The 19,814-nt window shown below is 61.4% G+C and overlaps 1 protein-coding gene across 8 annotated transcripts in view; it reads left to right on the top strand.

Annotated features, from left to right (window-relative positions):
- Positions 1-19,610, top strand: part of SETD1A (SET domain containing 1A, histone lysine methyltransferase) — a 36,895-nt gene extending 17,285 nt beyond the window's left edge. For 4 of the 8 annotated variants that reach the window (XM_075928705.1, XM_075928703.1, XM_075928706.1 and 1 more), the window contains exons 5-20: positions 74-344; positions 877-998; positions 1,348-1,571; positions 1,956-3,000; positions 3,264-4,127; positions 5,639-5,815; positions 5,986-6,067; positions 6,376-6,509; positions 6,757-6,850; positions 7,904-8,164; positions 8,381-9,697; positions 10,107-10,276; positions 11,963-12,073; positions 12,839-12,958; positions 13,996-14,133; positions 15,052-19,610. In XM_075928705.1, the coding sequence (XP_075784820.1) occupies positions 74-344; positions 877-998; positions 1,348-1,571; positions 1,956-3,000; positions 3,264-4,127; positions 5,639-5,815; positions 5,986-6,067; positions 6,376-6,509; positions 6,757-6,850; positions 7,904-8,164; positions 8,381-9,697; positions 10,107-10,276; positions 11,963-12,073; positions 12,839-12,958; positions 13,996-14,133; positions 15,052-15,225 (5,304 nt within the window). In that variant the 3' untranslated portion in view covers positions 15,226-19,610. The remainder of the gene's footprint in view (positions 1-73; positions 345-876; positions 999-1,347; positions 1,572-1,955; positions 3,001-3,263; positions 4,128-5,638; positions 5,816-5,985; positions 6,068-6,375; positions 6,510-6,756; positions 6,851-7,903; positions 8,165-8,380; positions 9,698-10,106; positions 10,277-11,962; positions 12,074-12,838; positions 12,959-13,995; positions 14,134-15,051) is intronic. The other 4 variants (XR_012903732.1, XM_075928709.1, XM_075928708.1 and 1 more) reach the window with 4 other exon arrangements.
- The last annotated feature ends 204 nt before the right edge of the window (positions 19,611-19,814 follow it).

The following is a 19,814-nucleotide window of genomic DNA, read 5'->3' as shown; positions in this document are numbered from 1 at the left end:
GGAAGGGGCCCATTGCCTGGAGGTCGGTGGGGGTCAGTGTGTGGCTGCTGATCTCTCTCCTCCCTGGTGGCAGCTGGACGAGTTCTACATCGGGCAGATCCCACTGAAGGAGGTGACCTTCGCCCGGCTGAACGACAACATCAAGGAGCCCTTCCTGGCCGAGATGTGCAAGAAGTACGGGGAAATCGAGGAGATCGAGATCCTCTACAACCCCAAGAACCGCAAGCATCTGGGCCTGGCCAAAGTGCTTTTCACCAGCACCCGGGGAGCCAAGGAGACTGTCAAGAACCTGCATAACACCTCGGTCATGGGCAACATCATCCACGCTCAGCTGGACATCAAAGGTACCAAGCCCACCTGGGATCCCTCCTCAGGCCCCTGCTTCCCAGTGCTCGGCATTCCTTTCCCTGCGGCCAGTCCCCCTTCCAGAGCCCAGGGACTTTAGACCAAGCAGCTCGGTCTTCAGGAAGCTAAACTCTGCCACGGCGCTGGGACCCTGACTGGCTGGGTGCTCCCCTTTCACTCGTCCTTGCTCTGAATCTGTCCTGCTTCCTGGTCTCCCAAGAGCCCTGCTCTGTCTTTCCACCGCCAGGTCACGCAGTCACCGCTTAGCTGAGCAGTTCTGTCACCACCGCCGGCAACAGACTGGCAAAATTGGGGTGGGCACCATTCAGCTGTATTTGGCACTGCTGTGCAGCTGTTGCTCTATTCCAGAGGCAGCTGCATCTCAGCGCCCGTCGAGCCATCCTTGTGCAGTGTTGTATGTGGATGTTCTGCAGCAGCCCTGCCCCAGAAGTGGCTGCATCATGAATCGCCGACTAGGACGCCCTAGCTTGATCTTTTTCTCTCAAATGTGCTCTCTTCCTGTCCCTACAGGACAGCAGCGGATGAAGTACTACGAGCTGATCGTCAACGGCTCCTACACCCCTCAGACTGTTCCCACCGGGGGCAAATCCCTGAGCGAGAAATTCCCAGCGCCCGTGACCCAGGCTGAGACGGTACAGGAGGCTGGTCGGGTGGGCTGGGAGCCAGGCTCTGACCCCACAGTCTCAAATTCAGGCACCGACTTCCATGTTTAATGGAATGGGAATAAGTAGCTGCCCAGAGGCGGCTGCATCGCAGTGTCAGGCACGGCATACTTGTGCAGCTGTGCTGCATCTCACTGCCGGGTGAGCCATTGCCATGTGACACTGCTGTGCAGCTGGGCCTCAGGTGCTCCACTCCAGAGGTGGCTGCATCAGAGTGCTGGGCAAGCCATCCCCTTCCGATGTCACCGTGCAGCTGTTCCCCAGCTGCCCTGCCCCGAGGAACCAGATGTCTCTGAACTTCTGTTCCTTCCTCCTGTAGTCTGAGTCCCGACGGCGCCAGTCCACTGACTCCTCCTACTCGGCCAGCACTGTGGGTTCGACGCCTGGCAATGGGACCCCTTGCTCTCAGGACACCCCGTACTCCAGCGGGCGCCAGGACACCCCCTCGTTCTATAGTCAGTTTACCCCCCAGTCGTCCCAGGGGACCCCGCACACCCCCCGAGGAGGAACACCGTATTCCCAAGACTCGGCCTACTCCAGCAGGTACGTGCTCTGCACTCTCTGCTTGACCCGATGCATGGCTCCCCTGCGCCATTGGCGCGTGCCAGGCAGCTGGGCAGGAACTGAGCCTGGATGGGGGACCAAGAGGGTGCTGGAAGGAGTGAGGCAGGGGCTCCGGAGTGGGTGCTTTCCTTGGCAGACATTGCCCCAGGGTGGCACTAGGGGGCGCTGTGCTGCAGGGTGCTGGGCAGGGGCTCGGGAGTGGGTGCTTCCCCCTAGTAGTCAGGGCTGGCCTCAGTATCTCCGAGTTGGCTGAGCCAGCCCTGTGTGGTGTTGTGTGTGGCTGTGATCCAGCCATCCTGCCCCAGCAGTGGCTGCAGCTCGGTGGCAGTGTACCTGGATTTCACTATCCTCCCCGTCTCCTAGGCAAGGCACGCCCAGCTACTCCAGCTACCATCCCGAGCCAACCTCCTACAAGTCCCGCAGGCATGAGAACAGCTACACCGAGTCCTACTCCCGCCGGCACTACTCTTCCTCCTCCTCGTCCTCTTCCTCCGCCGCCGCCGCCACCTCCTCCTCTTCCTCGCATTACCGCTCCAGCGACCCCCACTACTCCCCCTACAACCAGCAGTACGAGGGGGCAGGCAGTCGCTACCAGCGCCGCCATTCCTCCGAGGGACGCTCTTCCTCCCACCACTCCTCCTCTTCCTCCACCCACCGCTCCCACCAAAGAGAGGACCCCAGTTACCACTCTCGGCACCGGGAGCGCCCCCAGCGGGACGAACCCACCCCTGCTTCCTCCTCCTCCTCGTCCTCTTCTTCCTCCTCGTCGTCCTCATCTTCCTCCTCTTCCACCACGGCAGCTTCTTACCCTGTGGCGCCAGCCACGCCAGACGGGACCCTCTTCCAGAACAGCCACAGCTTCGGGCAGCAAGGGGAGCCCTTTGCAGCTCCTGGTGCCGTCTTCCCTCCCTTCCCAGCCCCCCCGGAGCCCTTCCCGCTGCCCCCGGAGCCACACCCCTGTGATCAGGATTACCGCCTGCTGCCCACGGCCGAGACCTTTGCTGCCAACTCCCTGCCCCCCACGGAATTCCTGGCTCAGGAGAGCAAGGAAGAGCCCAGCCCCACAGTGGTTGGCGCTGAAGATCAGGCCCAGTCGCCAGCCCCCCAGGCCTCGCCAGCTCGTTTGGGCTCCCCGGCGCCGGAGACCACCAACGAAAGCGTCCCGTTTGCCCAGCACAGCAGCCTGGACTCGCGCATTGAGATGCTGTTGAAGGAGCAAAGGTCCAAGTTCTCCTTCCTCAATTCCGACACCGAAGAGGAGGAGGAGGAAGGGGGCAGGGCAGGGACCAAGGGGGCAGAGCCACATGGGCCCTGCACTCCACCCCCACCCTTGCCCGTCAGCTTTGAGGATGTGGTGCCAGCTTCCGACGCTGGGGGAGAATCACCCAAGGCCAATGGGCAGGACAGGGTGAGATGCCACTTCTGGGGTCTGGGAGGGGTGGGGCCTAGTGTGGTAGAGAGTGGGCTTTGGGGGGGTCTAGGAATCGGTACTCCTGGGTTCCCTCCCCTGTTGTAGGGGGGAGGGGGATCTAGTGGGTTACAGCAGGGGGCTGGGAGCCAGGACTTGGGGCTTAGAAAGGGAGGGGAAGGGTTGGAGTGTTTGGGGAGGGGGAGGACAGGGCCTGTTGCTGGAGCAGTGGGAGCATGTCCTAACCACACCCCTTTCCCCAGGCCTCCCAGCAGTCATCCGGCGAGGACATGGAGATCTCGGAGGAGGAGGCAGAGGATGAGCCCGCGGGGTCGGCGACGGCGGATCCACACTTCCCGGTGCTGCCTGCGGGCCTTGGCCACCTCCCGCTGGGTGTCTCGGCCTTCGCTCGCCCGCCGGAGCCACCCCCTGCCTACCCACTGCAGCCCCTCATGTCAGTCTCCCTGCCCCACCTGACGGGCGAGGCTGACTACTCGCAGGCCCCACCGCCCCACCATCTGCAGGCGCCAGGCCTCCCAGACTACGGGGTGCAGGCTGGCACAGCAGGCACAGGGCCCGGGACAGCTGCTCCCCCCCACATCTATGACTTTGTCAACTCCCTGGAGCTGATGAATCGGCTGGGCAACCAGTGGGGCGGAATGCCCATGTCCTTCCAGATGCAGACCCAGATGCTGAGCCGGCTGCACCAGCTGCGCCAGGGCAAGGGGCAGTTCGAAGAGCCCTTCCCCTACCACCAGGAGGCAGCGGCGTTTGCCAGCCACCCAGTCTACGGGCACTACCTGCTGGACCAGGACAGCCGCCACTACCCGAGAGATCAGCTCTTCATGCAGCCACCGGCCAATGCTGAGGAGCCCCCGCCTGGCTCGGAGCAGCCCCCGCCGCCCCCCTCGCAGCCCCAGCGGCTGCTGGAATTCCGGGCAGCAGGGTGGGGCTACCAGGAGGAGGCGCCCTGCGACCCACACGCCTCCACCGTGGACAGCGTCCTGGCCACCCTAACACAGGAGATGAAGAGCATCATGCAGCGTGATCTCAACCGCAAGATGGTGGAGAACGTGGCCTTCAGCACCTTCGACAAGTGGTGGGAGCGCAAGGAGCAGAAGGCCAAGGTGAGTGCCCGGGAGCCCCCCGCTGTCAGAGCTGTGGGCACTCCTCCCCCTGCCAACACTCTAGGAGGAATCTGAGGAGTATGCCCCTCCCATTGTTTGGAACGGTGTCTGCCTTGGGCCTCGTCAGAGGGGGAGTGGGAGTCGGGACGTGCCTGGATTCTGGCCCACCCTTGTCGGGGCTGTGGAGTCGGGTGGGTGGGTGGGGGTCGTGTGGTTCACTTTATTTTAGATCCAAGGGAAACCAGGACACTCCAGGGCTACTTAACCACTTTCTGATTTATTGCCAGCTTTACGCAGTTCATTCAGTCTTTTATGTTTCACAAGCCTTAAAAACAATGGCTCTACAATTTCAGCCTTAAATACTGTCCATTCTAAAGCAGTTAATACAGCGCAAAGCAATGCAAAAGCAATTACTAGGAGATCTACTATAATACAGTAATAAAGCCTAGTTCACTTACACTTCACCCGTATGCTACCTACAGTGCCAGGCAGGAGGGCGTGCTTCCATTTCTCCCCACACCATGGAACGCCAGGCGCTGGGTCACCGGTGTGAAGGGCCTAATTACTTCTCGTTACAACAAGCAGGACCTGTGGTCAATCTTGCCCATTCCCTCCCGTCGATTGCTCTTACTAAGTCCAATTTATAGCAGAGAGAGACTTGGTCGTTCTAATAATATTTGCCAGTTGATGACATATCGGGTAGGATACCTACAAAGCTCAGTGCCCTATTTGGGGTACATCCTACTCAGGATATTACCTAAAACTGTGCGCGTAGTCGACAGTTCCATGGCTGCAGCTGTCCTGTGTTCTTGACCTGGGCTTGTGTACCAGGCTTAATCTGCGCTGTTATGCAAGTAGCGGAGGGGTAGCCGTGTTAGTCTGGATCTGCAAAAGCGAAGGGGAGTCCTGTAGCACCTTATAGACTACCAGGTGCATGTCCACTTGGTCTCATGCATCTGACGAAGTGGGTCTTTGTCCACGAGAGCTTATGCTCCAATCCATCTGTTAGTCTATAAGGTGCCACAGGAACCCTTGTCACTTATGCAAAACATTCCTTCCCCTCGGGCCTTGTCTGCGTGCTTATGTGCACCAGACTTGAGTCAGGATTGGGTTTGCTTTTAGGCACACGTCACCGTTTATTGCCAAGGTGGGGCAGGTTCCCGCGTGGCCTAGGGGATAGGGTGCTTGCCTGGGGAGGACAAGGTCGTGGGTTCATGTCCCACCTCGCCCGGGTCCTACACTGGGGAGAGGGGGATTCATGGAGTCTCACCGCAGAGCTAATAGGCGAGAGGAGGGGAGCCTGAGAGTCAGGACGCCTGGGTCCTATCCCTGGCGCTGTGGGGTGAGTGGGATCTGTTGAGTTAGAGCTGGGGGGCTGGGAGCCAGGACTCCTGGGTTCTAGGTGTGCTTCCCCCAGCCCGTGCTGTCCCCAAGGCAGAACTCAGCCCCCAGCATATGGCCTTGGCCCGGTAGCTCTTGGCAGGGTCACTTACAGGCTGTCCCACCTCCAGCCCTTCCAGAACGCAGCCAAGCAACAGGCCAAGGAGGAGGAGAAGGAGAAAACCAAACTCAAAGATCCAGCCCTGCTGTCCTTGGTCGACTGGGCCAAGAGTGGCGGCGCCGTCAGCCTTGAGGGCTTCAGCTTCGGCACCGGCCTCCGGGGGGCACTCAGGCTCCCGTCCTTCAAGGTAAATGCAGCCTGGCAGTGGCTCAGGAGCCTCTCGTCTTTTGGGGAAGCTGGTTCTCATCTGGTCTCATGCCGGGGACTGGCTGGCTCCGGGGAGTGGGAATGGAAATGGGGCTCTTCCCCTCAGGGGATGGCACCTCCAGGCCCTGGCAACCGCTGTGCTCTTTGCAGGTGAAAAGGAAAGAGCCGTCTGAGATCTCCGAGAGCAGTGAAGAGCCGCGGCCCCGCCCTTCCACTCCCGCGGAGGAGGATGGTGAGTGGTTGCTTGTGAGTGGTGTCAGCCGGGTTGGGAGTTCTGGCCCTGGCCCTGGGAGGTGAGTGGCGGGTTAGTGGGCTAGAGTGGGGGCCTGGGCGCTGGGACCTCCGGTTCTGATTCCCTCTCTGGGAGTGGGGTAGATTAGTGGTTATTGGAAGCCAGGGCTCCTGGGTTCTGTGTCCAGCTCTGGGAGGAGAGTTGGTCTCATGGGCTAGAGTTGTGGTGGGGCGGAGCTCGTAGCCTGTACGCTTGGGTTCATCTCCCCGCAAGTGTTCTCTTCAACTCCCTGCCCTTGCTGATCCCAGACAAGGAGGCTGCTCAAGGACCAAAAGGAGCCAAGCGGGACGAAGAGTGGATCAGGGGGCCAGGCAAGCGCCGGAAGCTCTTCTGCTTGGACAGTGAAGGGGAGGAGACCTCCGAAGAGTCGTCCTCAGAGAAGGTGAGTGCAGCTCCCACTTCTAGCCCATCGCCACAGGTGGAGACATCCCGCCAGGGCCCATCTCCTGTGCATGTCATCCCTTTCCATCTGCCTGCCTCAGTTTCCCCTCCCCAGTTGAAGACTCCATTTCCCAGGTAGGTTGAAAGTTGGTTGCCTGGGGGATCAGGGAGCCCAACAGGTAAAAATTCTTCCAGCCTTCCCAGAACCCCAACAGCTCTCTCATGTGCCCTGATTTCATCCTTTCAAGGAGGAGGAAGAGGATGAACAGGAAGAGGACGAGGAGGAGGAAGAGCAGCGGCAGGAGGGGGATGCAGCACACAGCGACAAAGAGGATTCAGAAGGTAAAAACTGGATGTTTCCCATTTTTGGCACTAGGGGGCGCTATGCTGCAGGTTGTGGGGCAGGCTCAGTGAGGAGTGCTTTTCCCTGGCAGTCAGGGCTGGCCCAATGCTCTAGGGCGGCTCTAGTGGGCGCTGTGCTGCAGAGGGCGGGGCGGGGGCCCAGCAGGGGGCGCTGTGCTGCAGGGGGCGGGGCGGGGCGGGGGCCCAGCAGGGGGCGCTGTGCTGCAGGGGGTGGGGCGGGGGCCCAGCAGGGGGCGCCGTGCTGCAGGGGGTGGGGCGGGGGCCCAGCAGGGGGCGCCGTGCTGCAGGGGGTGGGGCGGGGCGGGGGCCCAGCGGGGGGCGCTGTGCTGCAGAGGGCGGGGCGGGGGCCCAGCGGGGGGCGCTGTGCTGCAGAGGGCGGGGCGGGGGCCCAGCAGGGGGCGCTGTGCTGCAGAGGGCGGGGCGGGGGCCCAGCAGGGGGCGCTGTGCTGCAGGGGGCGGGGCGGGGGCCCAGCGGGGGGCGCTGTGCTGCAGGGGGCGGGGCGGGGCGGGGGCCTAGCGGGGGGCGCTGTGCTGCAGGGGGTGGGGTGGGGGCCCAGCGGGGGGCGCTGTGCTGCAGGGGGCGGGGCGGGGTGGGGGCCCAGCGGGGGGCGCTGTGCTGCAGGGGGCGGGGCGGGGCCCAGCGGGGGGCGCTGTGTTGCAGGGGGGCGGGGCTGGCTGCCGTGCCCAGCATGAACCCTGCAAAAGGAGCTGCGTTTCAGGTGAGGCAGAAGCCAGGCCGCTGATGTTCAGTGGTTGTCACAATCCCGACTCCCCTCCACAAGTGTCCGAGCTCGAGCCCGTGTCCTGGCCGGCTCCACGTCGCCTCACTGCTCCGGCTCCCTCGGGCCCACTGTGCTGCCTGGCGCAGAACTCGCCATCACTTCCCCCTCCAAAAAAATATCGATGTCCAAGTGGGGCTGTTATCAGCTGTGCCTCGGCGCTGGGCGAGCTGCTCCACCCCAGAGCTGGCTGCATCGCAGCATTCGATTGCCATTCCTTGGCGACTGAGCTGCCCTTTGCTTTGCCTCGAAGCAGCAGAGAGCGAGGACTCTTCTAAGTACTCCCTGTACGAGGAGTCGGATGATGACAGCGACAGCGCTTCCGACTCTGAGAGCAGCTCGTCGTCCTCCTCGTCCTCGTCCTCCGACGAAGCCGAGAGCGTGGAGGGGTCGGCAGAGGACAGCGTGGACGAGTCCACCATGGACAGCTGCCCCACGGCGCCAGCAGGGAAGGGGAGCAAAACGGAGTCCTCGGTGGGCACGGAACTGGAGAAGGTGAAAGAGGCCACGCTAGGTATGTGTCTAATTACATCCATCCCCTCGGAACGGGCAGGGTTGTCCCGGCCATCCCACCTGAGCAGGGATGTCCCTGAGCTTCAGCCCCCTGCTGGGAGGCTCTGAAGTGGGGGGCAGAAGGGGCCAGGCCAGGAGCCAGCGAGGGGCCCTGGGTTCCATCTTGGCGCGTGGCTGCGGGTCTCTAACCCCCCTCCCATGATCTCCCTCCCCACAGAGCCCGCCATGGAGCAGAAAGCCGGCCCCCCGGAGGAACGTGAGGCTGAGCCAGCGCCCCGCCCCTCCTCTCCCATCCCCCTCCTGCCGCCCCCCAAGAAGCGCCGGAAAACGGTCTCCTTCTCAGCGCCCGGCGAGGAGGAGGTGGCTAAGGTGGAGGTGGAGAAGGTGGCTGAACCAGCCCCACCCCCCGTTCCCCTTCCTACCCTGCCGCCACCCCCCACTGAGGAGCTAGCGCCTCCTGCAGTAGTGCCTCTGGCACCCGCCTCGTTGGTGCCCCAAGTGCCCTTAGTGCAGGACACCCCCCGCCCTGCCACGCCGCCCCCTGCCCCCAAGCCTCCCAGCAGTGGGGGCCGCAAGCGGGAGGCCCCCAAAGCCAGCCAAAGAACCATCAGCAACCTGCCGGCCGACCACGCCTCGCTGGTAAAGTGCTGGACAGAGGAGCCCCCTGCCGGCAGCAGCCGCCGGCGCTCCCGTTCCCGCTCCTCCGAGCCCTCGCGCCCGCTCACCACCGGGGAGGCCGAGCGGCTGAGGCTGCGGGAGCAGCTGGGCGCCTCCTCCCTTCTGGAGCTGGCCAACCAGCCGGAGGCCGGCGGCGTGGACCTGGCCGTGCTGGCTGACATCGCCCTGAAGATGCCCATTGGCCGCACCAAAGAGGATGCCGAGGACTCGGAGGGCACGGAGACCTCGGACGAGGCGGAGGAGCAGTCGCCCCCCCGCGCGCTGCCGGCGCCCCGAGACAGCAGCATTCTCCTGGAGCACAACTATGCCATGGCTGTGAGAGCGGTGCCGCCTGCTCCCCGCCGGGCAGCCAAGGCGGAGGACGAGGCCGTGGGCCCAGCCGAGCTGCTGCGGTTGGATCTCTTCGGCGAGCAGGTCGGGGAGGTGCTGGAGGCACCGGAGGAAGTGGTGGCGGAGGCCAGCGAGGCCAAGGCCGAGGCAGAGGTGGGCGTGCTGCTGGCCCTGGCTGGGGAGGACCGGGCCAGGAGGAAGCACCACCGGGACCAAGAGGAGGCATCGGACTCGCCAGCTTCGGAGCCCTGCCTCTCGGAGAGCGAGGAGGAGGAGAGCGAGGACGCTGACGCTGGGGAGACGCGCCGGCGGACGCTGCGCTCCCACTCGCACAAGCCCTGGCCCCAGCCCCTCCCCTCTTTCGAGACACGCAGCGAGTTCGAGCAGATGACCATCCTCTACGACATCTGGAACTCGGGCCTGGACGTGGAGGACATGCACTACCTGAAACTCACCTACGAGCGCCTGCTGCAGGAGGACAACAGCACCGACTGGCTCAACGACACCCACTGGGTGCACCACACCAATATCCTTTCTGGGAGCGCCTGTCCCACCCAGGGTGGGGGTGGGGACACGGGGCCTTCGTCTTGGAGGGGGTGCCAGCTCCTGTCCTGCCCAGGGCAGTGCTGGCTGGTTCCGGGCTAAGGAAGGGGGACACGGGGCCTTCCCCTCTGTGGGGCGCTGGCTCCCATAGGGCCCCACAGTGTTAATGATCAGCTGAATGGCTGGTGTACTACAGATCGTGAGCCTGGTTTCTGCCCCACGACCTGAGGGGTGAGTACCCGTTTGCGCATGTTGGCACCCAGTGCAAGTGTGCCCCCTGGCTGCCAGCTCTGGAGATGTTGAAAGGCCCCTGGCTCCTGTCCCCTGGAGGGGATGAGGGGTCTGGACGTGTGGGTCTCTTCTAGCTGTCTTTCCTTAACCCCTGCCCCCACTCACCAACATTGCCAACCCCAAGCGGAAGCGGAAGTCGTCAGACCTGCGGGAGCACCAGACTGGCTGTGCCCGCAGCGAAGGCTACTACCCCATCAGCAAGAAGGAGAAGGACAAATACCTCGACGTGTGCCCTGTGACGGCACAGGCGCTGGAGGTGGTGGACACGCAGGTAGCACAGCGGCCCCGGAGGCCTGAGCCCTTAGCAGAGCTGGAGACACCCCAGCCGGACCCTGCTCGCTGGGCCCACGGGCGCAGGATTGTCCCTGCCAGAGCTGGAGACACCCCAGCCGGGCCATGCTCGCTGGGCCCACGGGCGCAGGATTGTCCCTGCCAGAGCTGGAGACACCCCAGCCGGGCCATGCTCGCTGGGCCCACGGGCGCAGGATTGTCCCTGCCAGAGCTGGAGACACGCCAGCCGGGCCATGCTCGCTGGGTCCAGGGGCGCAGGATTGTCCTTGGCAGAGCTGGAGACACCCCAGCCGGACCCTGCTCGCTGGGTCCAGGGGCGCAGGAATGTCCCTGGCAGAGCTGGAGACACCCCAGCCGGGCCCTGCTCGCTGTGCCCATGGGCGCTGGATTGTCCCTGCCAGAGCTGGAGACACCCCAGCCGGGCCCTGCTCGCTGGGCCCACGGGCGCAGGATTGTCCCTGCCAGAGCTGGAGACACCCCAGCCGGGCCCTGCTCGCTGGGCCCACGGGCGCTGGATTGTCCCTGCCAGAGCTGGAGACACCCCAGCCGGGCCATGCTCGCTGTGCCCACGGGCGCAGGATTGTCCCTGCCAGAGCTGGAGACACCCCAGCCGGGCCCTGCTCGCTGGGTCCAGGGGCGCAGGATTGTCCCTGGCAGAGCTGGAGACACCCCAGCCGGGCCCTGCTCGCTGTGCCCACGGGCGCAGGATTGTCCTTGGCAGAGCTGGAGACACCCCAGCCGGGCCCTGCTCGCTGGGCCCACGGGCGCAGGATTGTCCTTGGCAGAGCTGGAGACACCCCAGCCGGGCCCTGCTCGCTGGGCCCACGGGCGCAGGATTGTCCCTGCCAGAGCTGGAGACACCCCAGCCGGGCCGTGCTCGCTGGGTCCAGGGGTGCAGGATTGTCCCTGCCAGAGCTGGAGACACCCCAGCCGGGCCATGCTCGCTGTGCCCACGGGCGCAGGATTGTCCCTGCCAGAGCTGGAGACACCCCAGCCGGGCCCTGCTCGCTGGGCCCACGGGCGCAGGATTGTCCATGGCAGAGCTGGAGACACCCCAGCCGGGCCCTGCTCGCTGGGTCCAGGGGCGCAGGATTGTCCTTGGCAGAGCTGGAGACACCCCAGCCAGGCCCTGCTCGCTGGGTCCAGGGGCGCAGGATTGTCCTTGGCAGAGCTGGAGACACCCCAGCCGGGCCCTGCTCGCTGGGCCCACGGGCGCAGGATTGTCCCTGCCAGAGCTGGAGACACCCCAGCCGGGCCGTGCTCGCTGGGCCCACGGGCGCAGGATTGTCCCTGCCAGAGCTGGAGACACCCCAGCCGGGCCCTGCTCGCTGGGCCCACGGGCGCAGGATTGTCCATGGCAGAGCTGGAGACACCCCAGCCGGGCCCTGCTCGCTGTGCCCACGGGCGCAGGATTGTCCTTGGCAGAGCTGGAGACACCCCAGCCAGGCCATGCTCGCTGGGTCCAGGGGCGCAGGATTGTCCTTGGCAGAGCTGGAGACACCCCAGCCGGGCCCATGTCGCCCATCCCCACCCAGGGCAGAATCGTTCCTGATGGCTTAGTCCCATGGAGGGCGTGGAGATGTGGGTGGGAGCATTACAGTGGTAGGAGATGTGATCCTTTCTGAGGTACAGATGCTCTAAAAGCCCCTCTCCCTCCATTTCCCAGGGCACCAACCGCATCCTCTCCGAGCGGAGATCGGAGCAGCGGCGCTTGCTCAGTGCCATTGGCTCCTCTGCTATCCTGGACAGCGACCTGCTGAAGCTCAATCAGCTGAAGGTAGGTGCCCAGTTCCGTGGATCCTTGCTGGGGCCTGTGGGGTAGGATCAGGGCAGAGAAGATCCTGCAAGGCACTGGCCTCAGTGCACCAGGGGGCGCTGTGCTGCAGGGGGCGGGGCGGGGGCCCAGCAGGGGGCGCTGTGCTGCAGGGGGCGGGGCGGGGGCCCAGCAGGGGGCGCTGTGCTGCAGGGGGCGGGGCGGGGGCCCAGCAGGGGGCGCTGTGCTGCAGGGGGCGGGGTGGGGGCCCAGCAGGGGGCGCTGTGCTGCAGGGAGCGGGGTGGGGGCCCAGCAGGGGGCGCAGTGCTGCAGGGAGCAGGGGGGGGCCCAGCAGGGGGCGCTGTGCTGCAGGGAACCGGGCGGGGGCCCAGCAGGGGGCGCTGTGCTGCAGGGAACGGGGCAGGGGCCCAGCAGGGGGCGCTGTGCTGCAGGGAACGGGGCGGGGGCCCAGCAGGGGGCGCTGTGCTGCAGGGAGCGGGGCGGGGGCCCAGCAGGGGGCGCTGTGCTGCAGGGAGCGGGGCGGGGGCCCAGCAGGGGGCGCTGTGCTGCAGGAGGCGCTGTGCTGCAGGGAGCGGGGCGGGAGCCCAGCAGGGGGCGCTGTGCTGCAGGGAGCGGGGCGGGGGCCCAGCAGGGGGCGGGGCGGGAGCCCAGCAGGGGGCGCTGTGCTGCAGGGGGCGGGGTGGGGGCTCAGTGCAGGGACTCGGCTCCTTGCTGAGACCAGGGTGTCCAGTCCCCGCAGTGCTGTAACCTCCGTTCCCCTGGCTCCAGTTCCGTAAGAAGAAGCTGCGCTTTGGCCGGAGCCGTATCCACGAGTGGGGCCTGTTTGCCATGGAGCCCATTGCCGCTGATGAGATGGTGATTGAGTATGTGGGGCAGAACATCCGGCAGGTGAGTCTGGGGCACAGCGGGGCCACTGCCCCTTGAGTGCCAGGCTGGGAGCGTGTGCGTGCGTGCGCGACGAGTGTCTGGTCCCCGGCTGCCTCTCCCCAGGGCAGGCTGCATCTCAGCGCTAAGAATGTTAAGGAACTAGTTGACTATTCGATAAGGAAATGTTTATCGGGTAGTCGAGTCGAATAGTCGATTTCCTCTCCCCCTCGCCCCTTTGCTGTCTCTATCAGATAGAGGCAGCAAAGGGGTGAGAAGAGAGGGTACTTCAAAGTGGCAGCGCTGCACAGCTGATCCCGGGCTCTGCGTGGCACTGCCCTTTTGAAACACCGCGGTGCCGCCATACAGAGCCCGGGATCAGCTGGGGACTGCTTAGCTGACCCTGGGCTCCCTGTGGCATTTCAAAGCGGCAGCGCAGCGTGGAGCCTGGGGTCAGCTGGGGACTCCTTAGCTGACCCCAGGCTTCCTGTGGCATTTCAAAGCTGCAGCGCAGCGTGGAGCCTGGGGTCAGCTGGGGACTCCTTAGCTGACCCCAGGCTCCCTGTGGCATTTCAAAGAGGCCGCGCAGCGTGGAGCCTGGGGTCAGCAGGGGACTCTGAATCCCCGGCTCACCCCGGGCTCCATGCGGGTGCTTCTGTTTTGAAATGCATTTCAAAGGGTAAGCACCCTAGCGGAGCCTGGAGTCAGGTGGACTTCCCGCTGGGCCCAGGCGCACATGGAGTTCTGCATTCCTGCTTTGCAATGTACAAGAGGCCCAGCGGGGGCCCAGCGGCGGCTCGTGTACATTTCAAAGCAGGAATGCGGAAGTGCCGATCGACTAGATGGAAATTCCACTGACTGCTTGACTAGTAAATTACTCGTTAGTCAACATCCTTACTCAGCACTCGGTCGGCCACCCGTGTGCAGTGTTACGAGGCTGTTCTCCGCCAGAGGAGCCCGTTGGTGTGCGCTGTTCCCCCATTCCTATGGGCGCAGTGGCAGGTTGCAAGGCAGTGCGTGGCCTGCTCCTTGGTGGCCTCATGCCTCTCCCCTGCCTGCAGGTGGTAGCTGACATGCGGGAGAAGCGCTATGTGCAGGAGGGCATCGGCAGCAGCTACCTGTTCCGCGTCGACCACGACACCATCATCGACGCCACCAAATGCGGCAACCTGGCCCGCTTCATCAACCACTGCTGCACGGTGAGGGGGCGGGGCTGCTGGCTTCTCCCCACAGGGGCTCGGAGGGGGCGGGGCTGCAGGTGTCTCTCCACAGGGGCACCCAGGGGCTTTCAGGGGGTGGGGCTGCTGGCTTCTCCCCGCAGGGGCTCACAGGGGCTTTCAGGGGATGGGGCTGCTGGCTTCTCCCCGCAGGGGCTCACAGGGGGCGGGGCTGCAGGTGTCTCTCCACAGGGGCACCCAGGGGCTTTCAGGGGATGGGGCTGCTGGCTTCTCCCCGCAGGGGCACCCAGGGGCTTTCAGGGGATGGGGCTGCTGGCTTCTCCCCACAGGGGCTCGGAGGGGGCGGGGCTGCAGGTGTCTCTCCACAGGGGCACCCAGGGGCTTTCAGGGGATGGGGCTGCTGGCTTCTCCCCGCAGGGGCACCCAGGGGCTTTCAGGGGATGGGGCTGCTGGCTTCTCCCCGCAGGGGCTCACAGGGGCTTTCAGGGGATGGGGCTGCTGGCTTCTCCCCGCAGGGGCTCACAGGGGCTTTCAGGGGATGGGGCTGCTGGCTTCTCCCCGCAGGGGCTCACAGGGGCTTTCAGGGGATGGGGCTGCTGGCTTCTCCCCGCAGGGGCTCACAGGGGCTTTCAGGGGATGGGGCTGCTGGCTTCTCCCCGCAGGGGCTCACAGGGGGCGGGGCTGCTGGCTTCTCCCTTCAGGGGACCTGTGGGCACAAGGAGGGGCCTCGGCTTGGCCCCACTTTACGGCTGGGGAAGCCCAGGCCCGGCGAGATGCAGCGACTGTTCACGCAGGGAGCCAGTGGCAGAGCTGGGATTGGTCCCCAGTCTCCTGGGTCCCTCCCTGCCATCCCCTGTGCACCTATGGCAGAGCTCGAGGGCCCTGGGGGTGGAGCTTGGGGAACCTGGCTGTCGCTCACCCCGCCCCTGTGCCCCACAGCCCAACTGTTACGCCAAAGTGATCACCATCGAGGCGCAGAAGAAGATTGTCATCTATTCCAAGCAGCCCATCGGCGTCAACGAGGAGATCACCTACGACTACAAGTTCCCCATCGAGGAGAACAAGATTCCCTGCCTATGCGGCACGGAGAGCTGCCGCGGCACCCTGAACTGAGCGCCGTGTTTCTTGTCTTCCCTGCCCAGCTCCATGGGGCCTGCGGCCAGTCGGGCTCCGCCGGGATCCGCCCCCCCGGGGGAAGCCAGGTCCGGATTCAGGGTGCCTTTAGTGAGCCCCCTCTAGAGCCAGTGTTAGTGGCACTTTGCCATGAGCTGAGTTTGAAGCAGCTTTGCCCAGGCAAGACTCGCTCCTGCCCCATCCACGACTCCCTGCTTAGGACCAGGCCACGTGACCCAAATCCCCAGGATGCACTGGGTGCAGCAGAGCAGAGTGCATGCTGGGAACAGAGCGGCCCTCTGTCCAGCAGTGGGGAGTTCCTCTTTGCGTTTGTTCCCTGCCTCTGAAGAGCAATTCAGGTCCCTGCCTCCAGGGCCTCTCCGGCTTGATGGCCGCCTGTCAGCACTCAGTGTCGGGAAGGGAAGTGCCGCGTCTCGCCTTTGGTGTGACCATAGTAGGCAGACAGCTGAAAGGGCCAGCAATGTATCTGATCACCCTAAGGCGGCAGAGTCCAAGGCTTCGGGCCTGAAGCAGCCTCATGCCCTGCATCTATTCTTGCTGCTCTCCCCATCCCTCCCCACACACCTGCCCTAGATAGCTCCCGAGCGCCCTCTACGCAGGAGGAGCATCTGTTTAGCATGGTTGGGTTTTTACTGCTCTGTTCTCCCGCAACAGGTGTCACACCTGATTCACTCCACTGTGAACACAGCCTCCACCCTTTGATTGCAGTGCCTGGCAAATTCCCACACCCCTTTAGCATTAAAGCCCTGGTATTTCTGTCCCCTCTTGGGGGGGAGAAATCTTTTCTTGTGGACAGAACAAAACAATACCCAGCCCCCTCATCAATCTAACAAAAGCAATCAGAGCACTTCATCTCCGTATCCTGCTGCCAATCAGTGTGTGCCCCCCACCCCTCCATATTAAAAAATAAAAACACCGATAATAATAAAGGGGCTGGATTCTCCTCTCGCTCACCCCGGTGTCGCTCGGGCAGAGCGTATCTCTAGTGTAAGCCGAGACCAGAATCAAAACCCCTGTTAATTTTTCTTTAGGAGAAGAAAGTTGTGTATATATTCCAGATGGACTGGCTGTTTCTTGTAGAAACACACAAAAGTTATTGGTATGTAAATATTCTTTTTATTATTTTCCCCTTCCTACTTCAAAGAAAAAAAAAGGGTTGTAAATACCAGTTCTCTTTTCCGCCTCGCCCCAGTTTATAATTTCCTTCAATGCAAAGTTTGCTTTATTATCCCTGGGATGAAAACAGAAAGCCCTGTATGGATGGGCACTGGAGAAAATACAGTTTGTTGAGTTGCTTTTTTCATATGGGAGTCGGTTCTGAAAGATGGGAAAACAGAAATCTGGCTTGTGGATAGGGAGCCAATCTTGCCCCAGCTTTTGTGGTGTCATTTGCAAGTCCCAACTGCCGCTAGTTGGGCTTGTGGCTTTGTTTTCGAAAGGTGACTGCTTTCGCTGGTGGAGTTTGTCAGTGGCGGGACTGTCTATGAGCTGTTTTGCCTTCAACTCTGTGCTGTGATTGAGACTTTGTGTTCCCATCGCAGTTACATTTCTGTTCATGTTGGTGAGCTTTGGGCCCTTTTGTCTCAAAGTGTAAATTGTTGCATCTGCCTTTCCGAGGTTTGGATTATCCGCCCCTACAGTTCCACCCCCAAACTCTCTTCTCATTTTAGTTTTGCATTCACCCTTTCAAGGTTCAGGTTATCCATGTATCCGCAAATTCTCTTCTGTCATCCACAGGGCCGAGCGAGATGTCAGTGCATTGCCCCTCCTATCCGGGACTGCAAGGTGTAAAGCCAGAGCTCAGCCAAATTGTAACCCTTTGCGCTGTTCTCCTTTGCCAGTGAAGTATCTGCTTTTCCAAAGTGGCTAGTGACTTCCGGGGTGGCTGGCTTGGTCGCACACGACTAGCTGGTGCCCAAGGGGCAGATGGTGAGTGTTTCCCGAAAGTGTCAGAGTGGGCATCCCAGAAATAGCAGTGACTGAAGAATCGAGGCTCCTCTTCCCTCCAGACTGCTTACAAAGCTTTGTCTTTAGCTCAAACCTTTCTCCCGATGACATCAGCAGGCCTCAGCATCTTGTGAGAGAGGCAGTTGGAAACCTTCCTGGCTCGGATTGGAAACTGCTTTGCCTCTACCCGTCCATCGCTGTGCTGCAAAATCACAGTGCTCAGTTTGGCAGGGCTGCCCCTGTGCCTTCTTTAGGGGAAGGGCTCATCTGAGATGAGTATTGGGAGAATCTTGGGGAAAATCCAAAGTGGCTCCGCTGAATTCTGCAGGCGCTGGCCAAATCCTGCTCCCCTTACACCGGTCGGAGCCTGGAGAGATGCCGTTAGTCACTCCACGCTTGCACACTGCTGGGGTCGGTGGAACTGATTGCAGATTCACACTGGCATCAACAGGCTCACTTTGGATTTAGCACTGGAGCAGAATCTGCCCCTTCCCGTACACATTGTGACCCCTTTATTTCTCGCTGAATCGTGACTCTGTGTTTCTTGTCCAAATCCACCCTAAGCACACAAAGACCCCAAAACCTGCCATTCCGCCTGTGCTCGCTATATAGAACACACCAGCCACGGGCTATAGACTCAACCCTCTTAACCCACTCAGCAGAAGCAGTGCAGTTTCCAGTGTGTATTTTTTAATTCAGCTTTAATACAGCGCTTATCCACCTCCTCCCCCAAGATTGTCTTGGAGATGTCTTTCCCTTGGGGTTAGGCGCATAGGAGACTAGGCCTGTTTTTAAAAATTGCACTCGAGCTGCAATGAAATCCTGTCTCTTCTGATGGGACTCTAAGCCAGAAAGCAATCTCTCTGGCACCTGCCATACAGCTTTGAATTCCCCCAAGTTGAAGCTGGTTTACTGATTTCACACCATCCAGTTCCTTGTTTTTTTTAATCACTTCTTTCTGTGATTTGTTGGTGACTTGCCTCATTTTCTCAGCGTTGATTTGGATCGCTGGGCTCACTTCTGGCTTTTAGTGTCGGTGCAATGTGTTTGCCATTTCAGCGCCACACGTGCGGGGGTGGAAGCCCCTCCTATCAGCTCAGGAAGCAAGATTTCAGCCCCACCCTCTGGAATACGCATACTCCTCAGGGCTTTTAAGCTAGTCTCTCCAACTTTCCAAAGATCGCATGGTCCCTTAGACTCAGTGGGATTTAAAGAGACCGGCTCAGAGCCTGTCAGCTCCCTAATTCCATTGACTTTGGTGGGTGTGGCCACAGCTCCTGTTTCTTGTTGGATCTCCTCATTCCCTGCATCTTTCCAAAGCAGACTAGGAGACGGAGCTTCAGTGGTAAATAGGAGTCCGGTTTTCACGTTCCCCTGGTTGGGTCGTCACACTGATGAGGATTAGGTGTGTGAAACATCACAGCTTTGCCTTTTGCTCCAGAAGGGAGAAAATCCATTTCAAACCCACTTGCTATGGGGAATATCTGTCCTTGTAGCTCCCATTCCGACTTTCGCCAGGCATGAATCACCAGGCCCATCTGATTGGTTTGTTTAGTCAGCGCCTCTTCTTGAACTAATTCCAAAGCCACAAACTTCCCCAAAGCCCCCAGACGCTCCCTTGAATGGAAAGCAATTCCAGCTCCTCTGATGGACTTTGATTTAGGAGTCATCCAGACCTGTGTCTTGTCCACATCCTAATGCACCAGACAGACGTCTGCTTGTTTGAACTGGGCAGCCTTGCATTCACATTAAGTAGGTCTCTTCACCGGGCAGCTTTCCTCTAAGATTTCTGTCCCTTCTTTGGGTGTTTGGATTTCTTGGTTGGGGGACGGTTCAGAATCTCTCTTCTCCCATCTCACCGAACCGTTGCTTTCATGAAAGTAACCCCAGAAGTGGGGCACAGAGAATAGCCAAAACCAGACCTGGGTGCAAAGCAAATTCCAACAATCTGTCAAACATGTTTCTGAGCCGAGAGAAACCAGGTCAGAAACGCCAGTGGGAGAAAAGATCACCCCACGAATCCATGTTGGCCAGCTCCCCTCAGAACCGACTCCTGGAACTCAAGGGGAGGTCAAAAAACACCCTCCAGTTCTCCCTCTTTGTGCATGTTGTCAAAGATCTCTCCAGCTGGGGGAGCCGAGCTACCTTTCTTGTCCAGCAGCTGGTTCCGAGGTTGGCGTGTTTGGCGCAGAGGGAAAAGAAAACAGACACGTTTCCCTGTCCCCATCTTCACCAAGAGATGCCCACCTGCCCCTCTCTTTAATTTGCTCTCCTTGGTTTCCTACTGTACATATGTTAATACGTTGTGGATTCAATACTTGGTGCCAGATAGCACATTTTTATAAATGTCATTAAACTTTTATTGTAAAAAAAAAAAAAAAATACAGACACCCAACCGGGTTATTTATATTTGGTCTTACCGTGGTTGTGTGTCTTACGTTTTCACGTTTCTCTCTCCCACTGCCATCTGCGAGAGACACAGACGCAGCCTGTGGGCTTGGCTGGTTTCCAATCTCAACTCCGGTCTGGCTGGCTCAGGTGGGGACTGGGGCGTTTTCCCGCTAGGGCAGGGTGGACCTGATCCAGCGTTCCAGGCAAGTTGATCTGGCTGCTCCCCTGGG

Source organism: Pelodiscus sinensis, chromosome 4, assembly GCF_049634645.1.
Source record: "Pelodiscus sinensis isolate JC-2024 chromosome 4, ASM4963464v1, whole genome shotgun sequence".
In the NCBI taxonomy this organism is placed as follows: domain Eukaryota; kingdom Metazoa; phylum Chordata; order Testudines; family Trionychidae; genus Pelodiscus; species Pelodiscus sinensis.
This window is presented reverse-complemented; position numbering and strand designations above follow the sequence as displayed.